At 41.4% G+C, this 14,914-nt stretch overlaps 1 protein-coding gene across 1 annotated transcript; it reads right to left on the bottom strand.

The window, feature by feature from the left end:
- Positions 1–298: 298 nt before the first annotated feature.
- Positions 299–13,223, bottom strand: LOC140943055 (NFX1-type zinc finger-containing protein 1-like). Its single transcript, XM_073392094.1, has 5 exons — positions 11,109–13,223; positions 7,195–9,787; positions 5,796–6,250; positions 4,799–5,072; positions 299–3,664 (listed from the first exon to the last, which is right to left on the bottom strand). Exons 1-5 carry the CDS (start codon positions 12,985–12,987, stop codon positions 3,364–3,366), a joined length of 5,502 nt encoding a protein of 1,833 aa, XP_073248195.1. The 5' UTR covers positions 12,988–13,223; the 3' UTR covers positions 299–3,363.
- Positions 13,224–14,914: the final 1,691 nt, after the last annotated feature.

Raw genomic sequence — 14,914 nt, 5'->3', positions numbered from 1 at the left:
GTACATATGTACAGTCATGCAGTGACAATAGTACCAGAGGAAATTACTGCTAAGGATGGTACCATCATATCATGCGACCTATTGCCCTCTCAGAAGGGCACCCCTCTTCTGGTCCATCCTATGTTACAACCTAACATAGGCTCCCCTAGAGATGCCCAACTCCAGGGGAGATAGGCTCTGCCTTCCCTGCTATGCAAGTCCTCATAATCAGCATCTCTGTTTCTTTGTGTATACCTAGTATCGGGGGTGGGGCAGGGACCAGTGTCCCCCCCCCCCCCCCCCCATAAGAGTAGTCAAGTTGCTAAGTTATAGTTGCAAGTATTCAGGTTTTGCCTTCCCCTCCCCCTACACAACAACAGAACCTCATTTATTTGCAAATTAATTTCAAATCTGTATTGATACTTTCAAAGTAAGGGCGATTTTTGGAGGATTTTTTCCTCTAACAAGGGAACCGGTTATCCATAATTTGAAGTTTAGGTAGTAGATCAGAACAAGTAAAAAGTGAACTTCTTCATTACATATAAATAACAGCTTTGCCGCTCAAAGCATAGTATTGACGCCTTGACCAAAACAAGTTTTTCATTGCTTTATTGGTAAATTAAGAAACAGAATACTTCATTATTGAACAAGAACCTGTCTCCTCTGATTCCTAGCTCTACAACAGACTCTAAGCTCAATTATCTTAAGTGTTATAAGTTGCTTTAAGATATTGATAAATTATCATTATAAAGTGGCCTTGTAATTTCTACATATACCGAACGCTTCTAAAAATGGTTAGGTAACTCTTGAGGACGCACGAAATTCTAATAGTACATTTTGATTGAGTCCATTATTACATACAAGTGTAACTGATCTCGTAAATGTTTGTTATAATTGTTGCCAATTTTAACTTGGCTACTCAATTAACATCAGATATATTGAAAAAAAAAATCTCTAAATTTTACACTGCCATTATTTACGATAACAATCAATGTACAAGCGCGATTCTTAAGTGTTTCCAAGAAGGCAGCATAAAACGAAAATCTTTGGTTGAGCGTTTAATTTAAGGTGGCTCAAAACAGTTTCCAGCAATTTCCAAGATTTAGATTTTGATGGAACCACTCTTTATCAGTTGATGCTACAATCATGGTATCAAAAAACTGCCCAGTCATTGGTAAACACGTTGTTATAATTTTCGTGACAATATAGGTTACCATAGCAACAGTGTGACCGCTAAAAGCACCCCTAATTTTAGGTGGCTCTAAACCCCATGTGTAGAATTTTTTTAAACTTTGCCAAAAGTCGCCTCTTATCCTGCTAATCAAATCCGATAATAAAAAATGGGTTTCACCATGCCGTTAAGGGTGTTTTTAGCAGGTCATTTTGTTGCTATGGTAACCAATATTGTCACGAAAATGATAACAACGTGTTCACCAGTGATTGGGCAGTTTTTTGATACCATGACTGTAGCATCAAATGATCGAGTGGTTATAATGACCCGCATCATAATTTAGGTCTCGGGAAGTGCTGGAAACTGTTTTGCGCCACCTTAAGCTAGAGTCCGCAATGAAATTTATTTTTTCTCGAGTTTTGTTGTTACCTTTAGAGTGGTTTTCAATTGAGTGTCGCAAAACCAAAACCAGAGTGCTTACTCTAACCAGTTAGAAGGACACAGACAATCCAATGAACCAATTAAAACTCGAAGTAAATACACGTGGCTGATGCGAAGGGCGGGAAAACGTGTGCCAGCAAGCCATGACTGGTTTTGGTTTTACTTCTGATTGGATCACAGAGTGGCACGAGTTTATTAAGGCCATCGTGTAGCGTAGCACTGCAAAACCAATTACTTTTCGACGCTCAGGAGAAAACCGCTCTAAACAGACTGCATTGTTTATTGTTTATTGTTTTGTTTGCCAAAAAATTATACAAATCAAATAAAATCTAATCATGGCGAGGAAGCCCAAGAGAAGCCACCGGGCTTATAAGGAATGGACTCCCTCAGTTAGATAATTAGAACAAAATATTATCATAATTACACACGGGAAAATCAATGGCAGAGCTACAGTAAATCTTAAAATAAGTATATTAGATAGTCGTACTAATCATAGTTCTAGGCTAACGACTTCGTGTTGTGCAGTACAGAAGAGATCGTGTCGATACTTTCAAACTATGCTCGGCCAAATGTGAAACTAAGCTCGATTACTCGCTACATTGTTCTTCACCTAGTTGTATTACCATTTCTGATAAATTGATTGGTGTAGTCTGTAAGGAAATAAATATGGGTTAAATTAACTATTGTTACCGCGTAAACTATTGGGATATGTTCTCTTACTTAATCTGATGCGTTCCCGCGTGGGTTCCCGCGGGTTACTCTTTATTTTGCCCGTACATCCCCTGTAAGTTCCCGCAGGGTACCCCATATTTTACCCGTATTTCCACTGTGAGTTCCCCATGCGTTTCCTTGACCATTTCACCGTAGGTTCACGTGCAATTCCTGGTGGGTCCATCTAGTGCACCTTTCGTTTCGCGCACGATCTGCCTGCCTTCCCCCGTGCGTCCTCTAAATGGTTCCCGTCGGGTAATTTCGTGTTTACCCCATGCTTTTGCTAAGGGTGCAGCCCGGCAAATCTCAGTCCGTTTCAGCATATGTTCTTTCAGCGTTCTCCTGAGCGATCCCATTGGGTTTCCTTTTGTTTTCTCTGCAGTCCAACATGCTTTTCCCTGGTACGCTCCTCCGTGTGTGTTTAATACATGAGCCTCTGGCTCAGGAGATTGGGCAACCACTCCTCACGTTCCCGAGAAAAATAAAATTGATTTGATTTTGATTTGATAGGATTTGTACGGTTGTACCTCGTGAACATAATGGTGATTCGGAGCAATTAAACGTGTTACAAAACAGGAACCTGGTTATTGTTTTGCTCTGTGGAACAAACTCACTTTTTTGAAACTAAATGCCTGGAAATTCAATCTTAAGTCGAATATTTACGTGCAGTTGTAGTCACAACTAGTAGCTATTATTATGTAGTTATTTTTCTGCTGTCTAGCTGACCTAGCTGGACTCTAGTTCTATTAAATATTGCATTTTTAAGAAAACAGAAATGTAATAATATCCTTATTAGTCCTATATGTGTGATAAGATAAAAATGTTCTTGATCATCAATAAGTTGAAGTAGTAACGGTTAAAACCATTATGGAATTTGTTCAATTGTAGCAATAATAAGAAATAATTATTCTTTGTAAGGCGGTCACCAGAAAAATACCATTCAACTTACAGCACGTGCCATTTTCCTTTTGCAAAAAGCAGCATGATTTTTTTTTTGCTACTCAACTAAGGAGAAAATGTTTAAATCAGTTTTCTAGAAGGTAACTCTAACACAGAGCAACTTATACAATATGGCGTAAATTTTCATAATTTTGTAAGTTTGCCTGTTCAGACCAGGCTGCATGGTTTGCGCCGTCCATCTCAGGGGCCAGCTCATTTCCATCTTCCAGTCTGTGATTTGCTCCACCAATCACAGCTCCGCATTCAGGACAAGTGCTTCTCTCCATGGCACCGCCGCATTCACCTATGGCGTAGATATGTCCCATGGGGCACTTAAACCAATGACCTTTAGACAGTCCGATCGCGGACACGATCACTTTCTTCTCCTCTTCAGTCAAAGGAGCCAATGTGGGGTGCGATTGTCTAAAATGGAAAACATGTATATGTGATCCAGATTGAAAACAAACCATCAGCATCCATCAGTAGTTCCTTTCAGTTTTAATCTCCCAGTAGCCTACAAGCAAGCTCTCGTTCTCGTATGGGTGAGAGAGCACTCCATCACCTACACGCAAGAAAGATTGCTTGCATACTAGTCTCCAAGGCAAACGATGGACCAAATTTACCCCCTCCTCTTCCACCATCGTCGTCTTGCTTTAAGAATAGGAGCTCAAGCAACCACGACGGCGACGCCAAGGACAACGTTAGTTAAAAAGTGAATTCGAATTTATACTTAAACTAAGAATCTCGCAATAATCTAGATTCATCCAGTCATTTATCACTGTCAGAGCTATCTCAGAAGACAGCGTTAAAATCGAAAAAGCAATTTTAAGAAAATGGCCGTGGCGGTTCACGTTTTCCACTCTATGCAGATTTTGGTCTTCTCACGTTGCTGTTTTCAGAGAACGGCAAAAACGGATGCACCAGGACTGATCCATTGTTCCGCTCTTTAAACTTCAGCTTAGCGACGTTCCCGTCGCCGCTGCCGTTATGGTTTGCTTAATCTACAGCTACAAGGATCTAAGGAGATGTGAAAGAAAGAGAGAAATAGACCAGGAAATTCCCTAAAACCGAAGAATTAGAATCGCAAAATAATATGAGCTTATTTAAACTCAGTACGTGAGAGTGTCGTACGGACGAGAAGATATCGTGCCGTTAGGTGGTAATGTACAGACCGCGCTTATCTACTACTACTGCTTATCGCTATTTAATAGAACTGCTTCGTATATTGTATAATGTAATGTGCATTGTAATTCTTTTCTGTATGGATGTAATTTAGTAATGGTGTTAGTTATTAGTTGGTAAATGGTGAAGCAAATTATTAGTAAAGGCTGGTTTTCACTAGAGCATAAGCACAAGTGAAAACCAGCCGTAATTTGCTTGTGCTTAGTTTTAAGTTAGTTGTTTATTAGTATTAGTATCTACTCCCGTCTAGGTAATCAGTGTGGTGTAGAAGTCAAGGAAGAGTATACCGTAAATTTAAAAAAAGCGCGCAATCCGCTAATTTGTTCTTACGTTTTACGAATTATGCTGTTGTGCAATTGAAGACATAATCCTTACCTGATAGCCTTCAGATTGTTCATCATTTCATCCAACTTTTCGTCTTCTATGCGCTTACAGCTGGACAGTTTCTCCCGTAGTGCAGTCATCATCTGGCGGGGAGAATCTTCAAGTTCTAGAGCCAGGCTCTTGATTTCGTGAATCAGCAAACACAGCTCGAGTAGGAGATTGAGCCTAGAGAATTCTGTGTTGATGTCTCGTAGTTCTCTATGCGTTACTTCGTCAGACGTAAAGCGCATCTTAAGGTAGCACAGTTCATCTCCAAATTGCTGGCCTGTCGTTAAAAGTATATATTAAGCAAATTAACAATAACAATAATCTTTACTGACTCGCACAGATTCATTATAGGAGACTTGCATTATATACATAACAATTGATTAAAGAAAATAACAAAGAAATGGGAGCCTAGAGGCTAAAGGAACCGCCAGGTTTCGCGTTCGCCCTAATAGCAATTTAGAGTTAAGTTTAGTAAAAGAGAGCAGCAAGGAAGAAAACCAGACCCGGTTCACGTTTCCCGCTAACACCTTGTTGTGATTTTCTACACGAATGAGGTCACGTTTCTGACAGCTGAAAGGTACTCATGATCGGGGAGACCACAAAAACTGTTCAATAGCAGTCTGAAATTGTTAGAGGTGCCTTTAAACTGAATATTGGTCTCAAAATTGTTGGTCAGAGATAAAAGTCCAAAGTTCTTGGTCACCCACTGCTCTCTTGAAAAGAACTGTACACCCACCCTCTCTTCACCTGTCCTCCTTTGGTCAAAATGCTTACAAATGAGTCTTTTTACTTCAATTTGATTATTATTACGATTTGAGACTGACAAATTCGCCTAGGTCATAGGGCCGTAGCCTGAATCCCTGACCGGAGAGTCTGTCAACAGGGGTGGCAGAAATCCCCGATCGGAGTGCTTATCCGGCGGAAGTGGCCCAAATTCCCCCGCGAAAAGTACGTTCATAGCCAAGCGGTTCAACCTTCGACAAATAGAATTCAAACTTACCTTGCAAGTTATTCTCTGACAAAACCTCCCGAGACACTTTACCCAGAATGCTTTTCATTTTCTTCCTTGTGTCACAGAAACGTTCCAGTAGCGTCAACTTGTTTTCAAGGATAGTAACCGTCCATTCCGAATTCAGTTTCAAAATACTTCTTTTCAGTTTCTGCCAGTCTGGTTCTTCAAGCATCGAACGCATTTTAAAGTGACGGTCAGAGAGGCGTTCTTTCTTCCCTTCCAGCTCACTCTTTTTTCCCAACAATTTTTCTTTGACTTTCTCGATGTCTTTTAGCTGCTGTTTAATGACGTTACCGTATCGCAGGCTCTTGCGGATAGGAGTCTTACAACGAGGGCAGGATTTCAGTCGGATCAGTTGACTGTCATCCATAATATCCGCGTGACTGTCACCGGGGGGACTTTCATCCGAGACATCGGTGTCGTCATTTGAAATCCCCATGTAACTAAAGAAGAAACGCAAGTCATACAAATTAATTAAGAAGCGTGTGACTGCGTTTTAACTTCATTAACTGTGGCTACTTTAGGTAGGAGTCCGGTAGGAATTAGCATTTTTTGGACATTTCCTTGTCTCGTCACGCAATCTTTCTTATTTAATCTCTTTGAGAAAAAGATTGCGTGACGTCCAACAGAGACAGTAGGGAAAAACGAATACCGGAAAAGTATTGGATTATTTATATATTTTTCTCCTTGTAATTGCAATGTTAAATAAATTAAAAGATTAATAGAGAAAGCCACATCAGCCCTATATAAGCTGGTTTTCGTGCGGGCCGTCTTTCCAGATCGAATAGGAATTTGGAAATGCTGGTTTTTCAGCAGCGAGGGAACTGACCGGACTATACGGAGAAAACTCTTGAATACGATAGCGACCAAAAAATATATTAATCTGCCGTTTTGAAGTAATGCCAGCCTTGCAATCGGTTTGGCTAAGGACGTCTCCATGGTGCATGAATTTTTATAACAATAGATACGAAAAGCGTTTATATATTCTAAGTCATCCGCATTTAAAAGGTTTCAACTTTTTTGCTCCACCAAAACGCCAACATAAACTCTCGCGGTCCCTCTCTTGTCCCACTCTTCCATAAACTGAGTTGCTGCTCTTGTCTGATAACAAGGAGTTGCACAGCTTTGTTATTGCTACGACTAACTGAAAACATTCGATTAAAACTGTGGATGTGTAAAAGTGTGAAAGATCGATTGTCTTTACGAATTAACAATTGGTTCATGCTTTAGCGTGCACTATCGAGTTATGGAGCACGTGGGAAGTTTGGAGAGCACGAAAGCAGCGTAAGAGTTGCCCGAGGCGATAGCCGAGGGCAACTCTAGCTTTTTCGGCTCTGCTAGCTATGTTATAATGTTCACTCGCTTCTTAGATTGAAGTTATTCATACCTGTCCAGGCCTTTCTTTTCGAAGATATGCTTGCAGTCTGGAAGCTGGACAAACCGGGCGCCTTCATCTTGCTCTGTACCAAAAAAGATAGTTGTAATTGGGTCGTGGTCGTCATTTTTCATGCACTCGGTACAAATGCACTCCTGTTCGCACATCAAACCACGGCAATTGTGGTGGCATGACAGAGTTTTGTCGCAAGGCTCGTCACAGATCGGTCTGTCACACAGCTCACCACATTTTTTGCTGCACTTGTAATGGATACACTCCCAGGCACACTTTTCACTGCAAGGAACGCACAGATCTTCACACCTTTTGTCGCAACTGTTATGCACGCAATGGTTTTCACACTTCTTGCTGCATGGAGGACACGGCATTCTGCAGAATTCTGTACAGACATGAGAGCAAATCAGAGGACGACCGCACCTCAGCTTGCAGCGTTTGTGAACTCTACCCATGCGACACTCTCCACAAGTACCAGAGCACTTGTGACCACATTCCAGCTTGTCTTCACAAGGGACACCGCAATCTGCTTGAGTGGCCGAGCAGGCGGTTGTGGCTCCATGTCCGCACGGCCAGTCAGTTCTCTTGACAAGCTCTTGGCATTTTTCGGTACATGGGACTCCACAGTAGCTTTGGCACTGATGGCCACAGGAGAGAGATTTCTCGCATCTTACTTTGCATTTCACCATCCACGGAATCGTATCACACCTCACCTCTGCATTATGACCACAGACTGGTAGCTTTTTCATGACCGGTTCTCGGCAATGTCGCTCACACTCTTCCCAGCAAAGATTTGGACAGTCGTGATCACAGCCCTTAATTTTCTTGCTGCATGGCTGCACACAGCAATACTCCAAATGCTCGGTGTCGCGTGGATGACATAACTGTCTGCAAGTATGACCACATCTCAGACGTACTTGACATGGCCGCTGGCATCCCCCATCCGGAGCTTTCACTTTGAAATCTTCAGCTCTTTCAGCTGTGAGCTCATCATGGTGGATTTGACAAACAAGGGGCAAGACGTCTCCGATGCTACCACTCTCTTTCAAATCGGCTACAATTTTGTTCCAGATGTCACTGTGTTTAGAGAGAAAAGCAAAGTTTCCAATGCAATAGAAACCCTTCTTGGCCCGAGAGAGCGCCACACATGCGCGGTTCACACTCTTGATAAAGCCAGCTTTCTCGCTTTTGTTGCTGCGTACCAGCGAAAGAAGAATGATGTCGTTTTCTTCACCTTGAAAGTTGTCAACTGTCGTCAGTCTGACACTTCTCAACGTTTCATCGTCTTCCTCTCCGAGGCAGTCTTTAATGGCAAACATCTGTCCCATGTAGGTTGTCAGAAGTGTTATTTGATGGGCTCTGTAACCTTGCTGTAATAAATAATGACACAGCGCCACTAGATACCTAGCCTCGTGCTCATTGACATGACTGTGCGTCTGATCGCAGGACATCTCTAAATTGTTATGGCTGATGAAGAACATGTTCTTCTTCATTCCTTTGATGTCTTCGTATTTCTTCACTGACTCGTGGTTTTCCAGATCGTCGTAGATGTGTTTCATCAAGGCAGCGATCTCAGGTCTCATGCGATGCTGAACGGACAGCCTCTCACACTGAACTCCAACATTCACCATTCTTTCGAACAGCGACACGTCCAGTTTGTACTTCTTGGCTAATTCATAGACGGCTGGGGAGGGTCTCAGTTGCTGATGATCACCAATCAAAATCAAGTGCTCGCATCCCTTCGTCAATGAGGTAATAATATGAGCCTCCAGTACTTCAGCAGCTTCTTCAACTAAGACTATCTTGGGGCAGATTTTCTGGAGAATGTGGCGGTATCTGGCGGCGCACGTGGTTGTCATGCCAATGACACGTGCCCTGCGAAGGATATCGAACTCTTCCATTCTGCTTACCTCCTGTTCTCGTTGAAATGCTTGTTCATACTCCACCTGTCTAGCTTGGAAAAGCTTAAGATGGTAGACTTTCACCCTTTGCAGCCACAGTTTGTAAAGTCTCCAACGATCCTCTATTTTCAAACGGTAAATATCATCAACATACATCTCCTCTTCTTCCGTCATGACTTCTTCATTTGTGAGGTTTTTTCTCACATACTGAGGATCTTCAGCATCTTCAACTGAGAGAGCTTCTACTTGAATTGTAGGACCGTCGAGGTCTTTGTCGTCCGAAGGGATGTCATCAAAGACATATCCAGGTGCTGAAAATTCCTCCAAATCATCTAAATGCTCTTCTTCTTTATGCTGATTCCTTTCGATTTCAAGCCAATGAAGAAGTGTGTCATCAATTGATCTTAGCTTAGTGCTAGTGTTCTCCGAGAGCTGTGTGTGATGTGCCCGTAGCATGTAATCTTGGTGACCAAGGATTTTCATGGACACTATGCTTGTTCTCAGGGTTCTTAGCAACATGGTAGACCTTTCAAAAAATTCCCTTTGCTTTCCAGTGTCCCACTCAGCTTGTATCCTGGCTCTGAAAATATGGTCTGGAACCTCTCTGTTTCGACGGATTGTTTTCTGAAGATATTTCAACGACACGACGTCGAGTTTGTTATTTCTGCTGCGGCTACCAACACGAACAATATCTAAAACGAAGAGGGAAAACCCTGTCACTCGTATCTTATTAAGAAACTGCACGATTGCATTGTGAGAAACTAAATCGTCAGTGCCACTTCTTTCTTCCTGAACTATCTTGATTTCGAAAAGTCGCATAAAAAATGTAAATGTCCTTGTAATATACGTAGATAAAATGTCAAAAAACCAGACGATTCGAGACTGCTGTCTCTTTATCAGTGATCTGAATGCATTTCTGCTGTATAAGAAAGCAATATTGTGTAGAAGTAAACAAGTTATCTTTAGTACGTCATGTGCTGTACATATTGTATATGTTAGTACAATTCAGTTTTAAATATCATTTTAATGTGTTTGTTCGCAGTTACTTAGTTACGTAAGTTGTAAATATTGTAAGTCAGTAATGAAACTGTACTAAAGTATGTAAATGCAGTACTTTTTTTCTCTTTCAGTGTAAAGTCAGCACGCGCAAGTGACGTTTCATTGTTTGTTTTGTTATGACGCGCCCACATCTTAATTTCAGCTGTTCAGATCACTGATAAAGAGGTAGCAGCCTCGAAAGGTCTGGTTTTTTGACATTTTATCCGCGCATATTACAAAAACATTTACATTTTTTATCTTGATTTACGCTTAGTTTGTTTGTTGTTAAACGGGCACTATCACGGGAATTTTGCTAGACCTTTGGACAAGACGGTGCCACAATTCTGACTTGGTGCCTTTTCAATTTGTAACTCATGATAACACCACTCTGGCAGCTTCAGTGCGCTAGAATAATTATTCGTAACAAAACAAGACACTTATGGCACTTATTTTTAGGCCTTTCGTTTGATGTAAAAATGTCGTTTGGCTTTTGGCTCATGATAGTGCCCGTTAAATGACAACATGGAAATTTTCGAGAAGATTCCTTTGCTTTGGAAATCTTCCCTTAGAACAAGCAAAAATAGTCTTTCCACTGACATTCCAATCGTCCAACTATAATTACCAAATTTTCATTTGGAAAATATTAGAGTCGAGCACAACAGCCTATGTTGATCCGTTCAGTTTCAACACAACCAGTGACTAGTGCCGACTATTGGTAAACTTGCCGTTATCAATCAGACTGCGTACGTGTTGTTTATCGATCGATAGAGCGGCTTTCAATCAAGTATCGTTAAACCGAAACCAAAGTAATCATTGTGGCCTATCAAAAAGGACGCAGGCAATCCACTGATGCGAAGCGCGGGAAACGTGCGCGAGCGAGTCACGATTGGTTTTAATTTGCTTTTACTTCTGATTGGATGAAAAAATGGCGCGAGTTTTTTAAGCCAATCGTGTAGCCTAGTATTTTTTTCTCACCTTTTGTCACTGGCAGAAGCCCCTCCAGGAACTGATCCAAGGCGTGATTCGTGTAAGACACCATCAAGATTGGTGACCGTTCTTCCTCGTCCTCCCAGAGCGAGGCTGTCTGTAAAAGTACACGTGCAATCTTCAAACCCACATATGTCTTCCCAGTCCCTGGCGGCCCTTGAATAACAGCAAACTTTTTGGTCAGCGCCATTTTGAACGCGCGCATCTGCGATTCATTAAAGCCCAGGCTTTCGTTGTCGGGCCAATTATAGACGTTGAACTCTTGTTTGACTTCAGCTGAAGGTATCTCCTGGTCCATTGGAACGTCCATGCCAGTTGAAGGATCCTCATTATTGCCGCTTTCTGTCTGACCTTCTCGTGAACTTGAGTCCAGCACAATCACAGGAGGAGAAGGGGGCTCCTGATGTTGATATGAAACAGGATTTTCTGGATTTGCTGGCGTTCTCGCAACTAGGATATCAGCAAAGTTAAACGTGAACGCACTGCTGTTTTCTTTCTTGACTTGATATTCAGGAGGACCAACGTCCTGACAGCATTCAACAATATGCTTCTGGAAAGGGAATTCGTCAGGTTTAATCTCCTTCAATGCCTCCAATACGTGTCTGTAAGCTTCGAAATAAGCAGGTGACTCTATCATGACAAACTTCTCTTCTTGCTGAATGAATTGGTTTATCTCTTCCATGCCAACGTTTTCAAACCGCACTTCCAATTCACCGACTTTGAGCCCTTTAGCATCTCGATTTTCCACCGTTGCGAAGACAAGTGTGTTAAATTCATCTGAGGAAAGGCAAACCAGCGAACCAAACTTGAGCCGCTTGGATCTTTCCCAATTGACTCGCCTTATCTTTGGATGCGACAAGTCAAACATGATTCTGTAGGCCAGGCCTTTCCTGCTGCATACGGGATACAGGACTGTGACGTCGTGGTATTCAGAAACGTCATTGGTGCGCCCAACTTTACTTGCAGAATTCGTTTCCAAGAAGTAGCTTCCCTTCGTCAGCTGTTCAATGCCGTCGCGAAGGGGTATCACGAAGTCCTCTCTCAGAAGGCGAAACTGCACGTCAAGATAATGATCCAGGTCCCTAAACTTTCTGTCTGTGATGTTTTCGCGAAGAAAAGGCCTGAAACAAAGGTCTTCCGATTGTGGAGTGACGCTAAGCTCTCTGAAATTTTGCGGAGGCTCGTTCCACGATTCCTGATCATACGCCGACTTTGCACGCCGAATCACCTGATCTTTCAATTCATTGACTTGTCGAATTTTCTTGTCAAGATCGCTGGCGTCTTCAATGAGATTCCTCTTTTTTAGCTCACCCACAGAGGTACTTAACTGGGGAAGCGGCAACCTGTGCACTATGCTTTCACCGAGCCTCTGAAGCAGCGCAAGAAAAATTGCTGCTAGATCATTTAACACAGTGACACGTTCTCTTTCGTCCTTACAGATTTCTGAAAAAGGCATCTTGTTGACAAAAGTTGAAAGAACGGTCCCTGTCATGAACTTCTTCACTGCAGGAGAGCGTAGCAACTTCTCTGCGTTCTCGGTCATTAGGTTATTCGCTGAGCAAAGAAGACGACATGCAGAAATCACGAGCTTCAACAAATCTGGTCTTATTTCTTCTGAAGCTAAGAGGGCTTCGAACCTTTCAGCCTTACCAGCCAATTCTAAAATGCATTTTTCTGGAGCACTATTCATACAGATGTTTTCTAGTTCTTTGAACTCAATGGGCCGCGTCGCATTATTTTTTCCTTTTCTATGTACCGTTCTTCTTCGTTTTGGCTCTTGAATCATCAGCACATCCTCAGACCTGCGCTTCCGACCGCTGATCTTACTTCGTAAATCCTTCACAGGAGGTCGGTAGTTACGTGACATCTATGAAGTATATTAGGTAAGTAAGTAGTCAAAATAACTGAACAAGGGTGGAGTGTGTGGGGAAGGGTTAATAGATCCATATAGAAAAGACCGCAAAACTAAGCCACATTGATCAGACTGAAGCAAACCCTAACCCTAACCCGGGACTACGTGATCTATAAATACCTTGAGAGGGATTATCTTGGGAATAAGTCCTAATTAGGGATTAACTATCATACCCTTCATCCTCTCTTGAGTAAAGCGTAACCTTTTATTAGACATATTATGTTCTGAATTTCTAAAGGTTACGATGACAAAATTTATCAACAATTTTTTAAGACACCCTTCCAGATCTGTAACAATAACTGGCCCAGTTTCCACAATGACATTATGAAACTTTTCCAGTTCATTTCATAGATAGGCTTGCCAATGAATCAAATTTTAAGACGAAATCCGGTAGGAAATCAAGCAATTTCAGCTTTTAGTGGACAAAAATCAGTACCAGAATAATTTCAAATATATTACAATCCTTTTTGCATTTTCTAAAAGCTAAAGATATAAATGGTTGCCTGAAATAACACCAAAAACAATTTTCCATGGGAACTCGAGAAAATAAATTTTAAAGTTTAGAGAAACTGTGCAAACACAGGTAAAATTTCATCATCAGTCTCATTTCACCAGTACTTTCAAGTGTTTCATATGAATTTCAAAATTTGTTTTCAACATTTGGTGTTGTTAGAAATGATTTCTTTTGAGAAGATATTTAAAACAGTTGTACAAAAGTTTGGAATACGATGTAAATAGTCTCAGTACAAAGTTGTTGTCCACTTGTTACTCGAACTTCTGGTGGATTCCTTCTTAACATGTTTCTGACGTAAGTATTTGATTGGCCCACAAGTGTTGAGAGTGAGACCGCATATGCATGAAACACAACGTTTTTCCACTGTGCATGTATGTATTGTCAAATAACAAATTTTCGAATGTAAGCGGTTCTATGGCTTGTTACGTTGGTGCGACTAACCAACACTGTGCCATACGCATCTAGGTCCATCAATCTTGGAATAACTCTTTCACTTAAACAAACAAAACAAAACCGATAATCTCGAGAATTCAGAGCCTTTTCAAACCTTTCAATGATATCAAGTGCAGATTGTTTCGACATCTTAGGGACCTTTCATTTCTTTAAGTACATGAAGCAGGAGATGGGGGACGCGCAGAATAATGGGTAGGGTTGGTAAAATTGTATGCACCCACTCTTGAACAACAAAAAAAAAAAACAGAAAGATAGCTTTATGGGACATACGTGACCATACGTGCATGTGACGTCCCCCAAAAAACTTGGTGCTAAAAAAGATACCTCTCCCTTATTTCTTTTCAGACTCCCTATTTTGTCAATAATGCACGTTCCCATTTGCAGATTCCGCGACAACAAAATTTTAAAACAAACTTTATAAGAAAGGCATGTGTTTCAACGCTACATCATAATCTAGCAGTTTTCTTATCCATTTGTATTTCACAATTGGCAGTGTAATTACCATAAGTATAAATTCCAATAATTTTTTAACTGATGGAAAGGTCTCTCGCTATTGTCCTAAAACCCACGGGAACTCGTCGTTTTCTTTAAAATTTTCTTCCTGTCCAGCCTGTCTGGTTTTACCCCCAATGATGAGCAGACCACAACAGCGGACTAAACGCAGTAAGCAAAATCTTGTTTTGTCTGCCAATGGCCTCACGCTCAAATATGAACTGATGCGGGATAGCTGCCGTGAAAATGAAATAAGTGCTTTCTAGAAAGAGGCATGACACAATGAGCTCCACAGGTCACTAGATATTCAATGAAGTGTGGTTAACTGATTTGGATCTTGACAAGCAAAAGAGTGCGGAAACAAGCCTGGCAAGTGTGGCAAAATTTGCTTTAAGTGGTCAATAAAACAGATAAGATGGTTTG

This window comes from Porites lutea, chromosome 7, assembly GCF_958299795.1.
Source record: "Porites lutea chromosome 7, jaPorLute2.1, whole genome shotgun sequence".
NCBI classification, from domain to species: Eukaryota; Metazoa; Cnidaria; class Anthozoa; order Scleractinia; family Poritidae; genus Porites; species Porites lutea.
The sequence above is the reverse complement of the archived record's forward strand: the minus strand, read 5'-3'. Positions and strand labels throughout refer to the sequence as shown.

Bases quoted from the DNA above. Each gene is read 5' to 3' on its own strand.
- LOC140943055 (XM_073392094.1), bottom strand. From the start codon at position 12,987: ATGTCACGTAACTACCGACCTCCTGTGAAGGATTTACGAAGTAAGATC. The intron at 5,073-5,795 runs GTAAGTTTGAAT...TTTTAACGACAG, and splicing joins GTCAGAGAATAACTTGCAAG to GCCAGCAATTTGGAGATGAA. The intron at 3,665-4,798 runs GTAAGGATTATG...TTTCCATTTTAG, and splicing joins AACAATCTGAAGGCTATCAG to ACAATCGCACCCCACATTGG.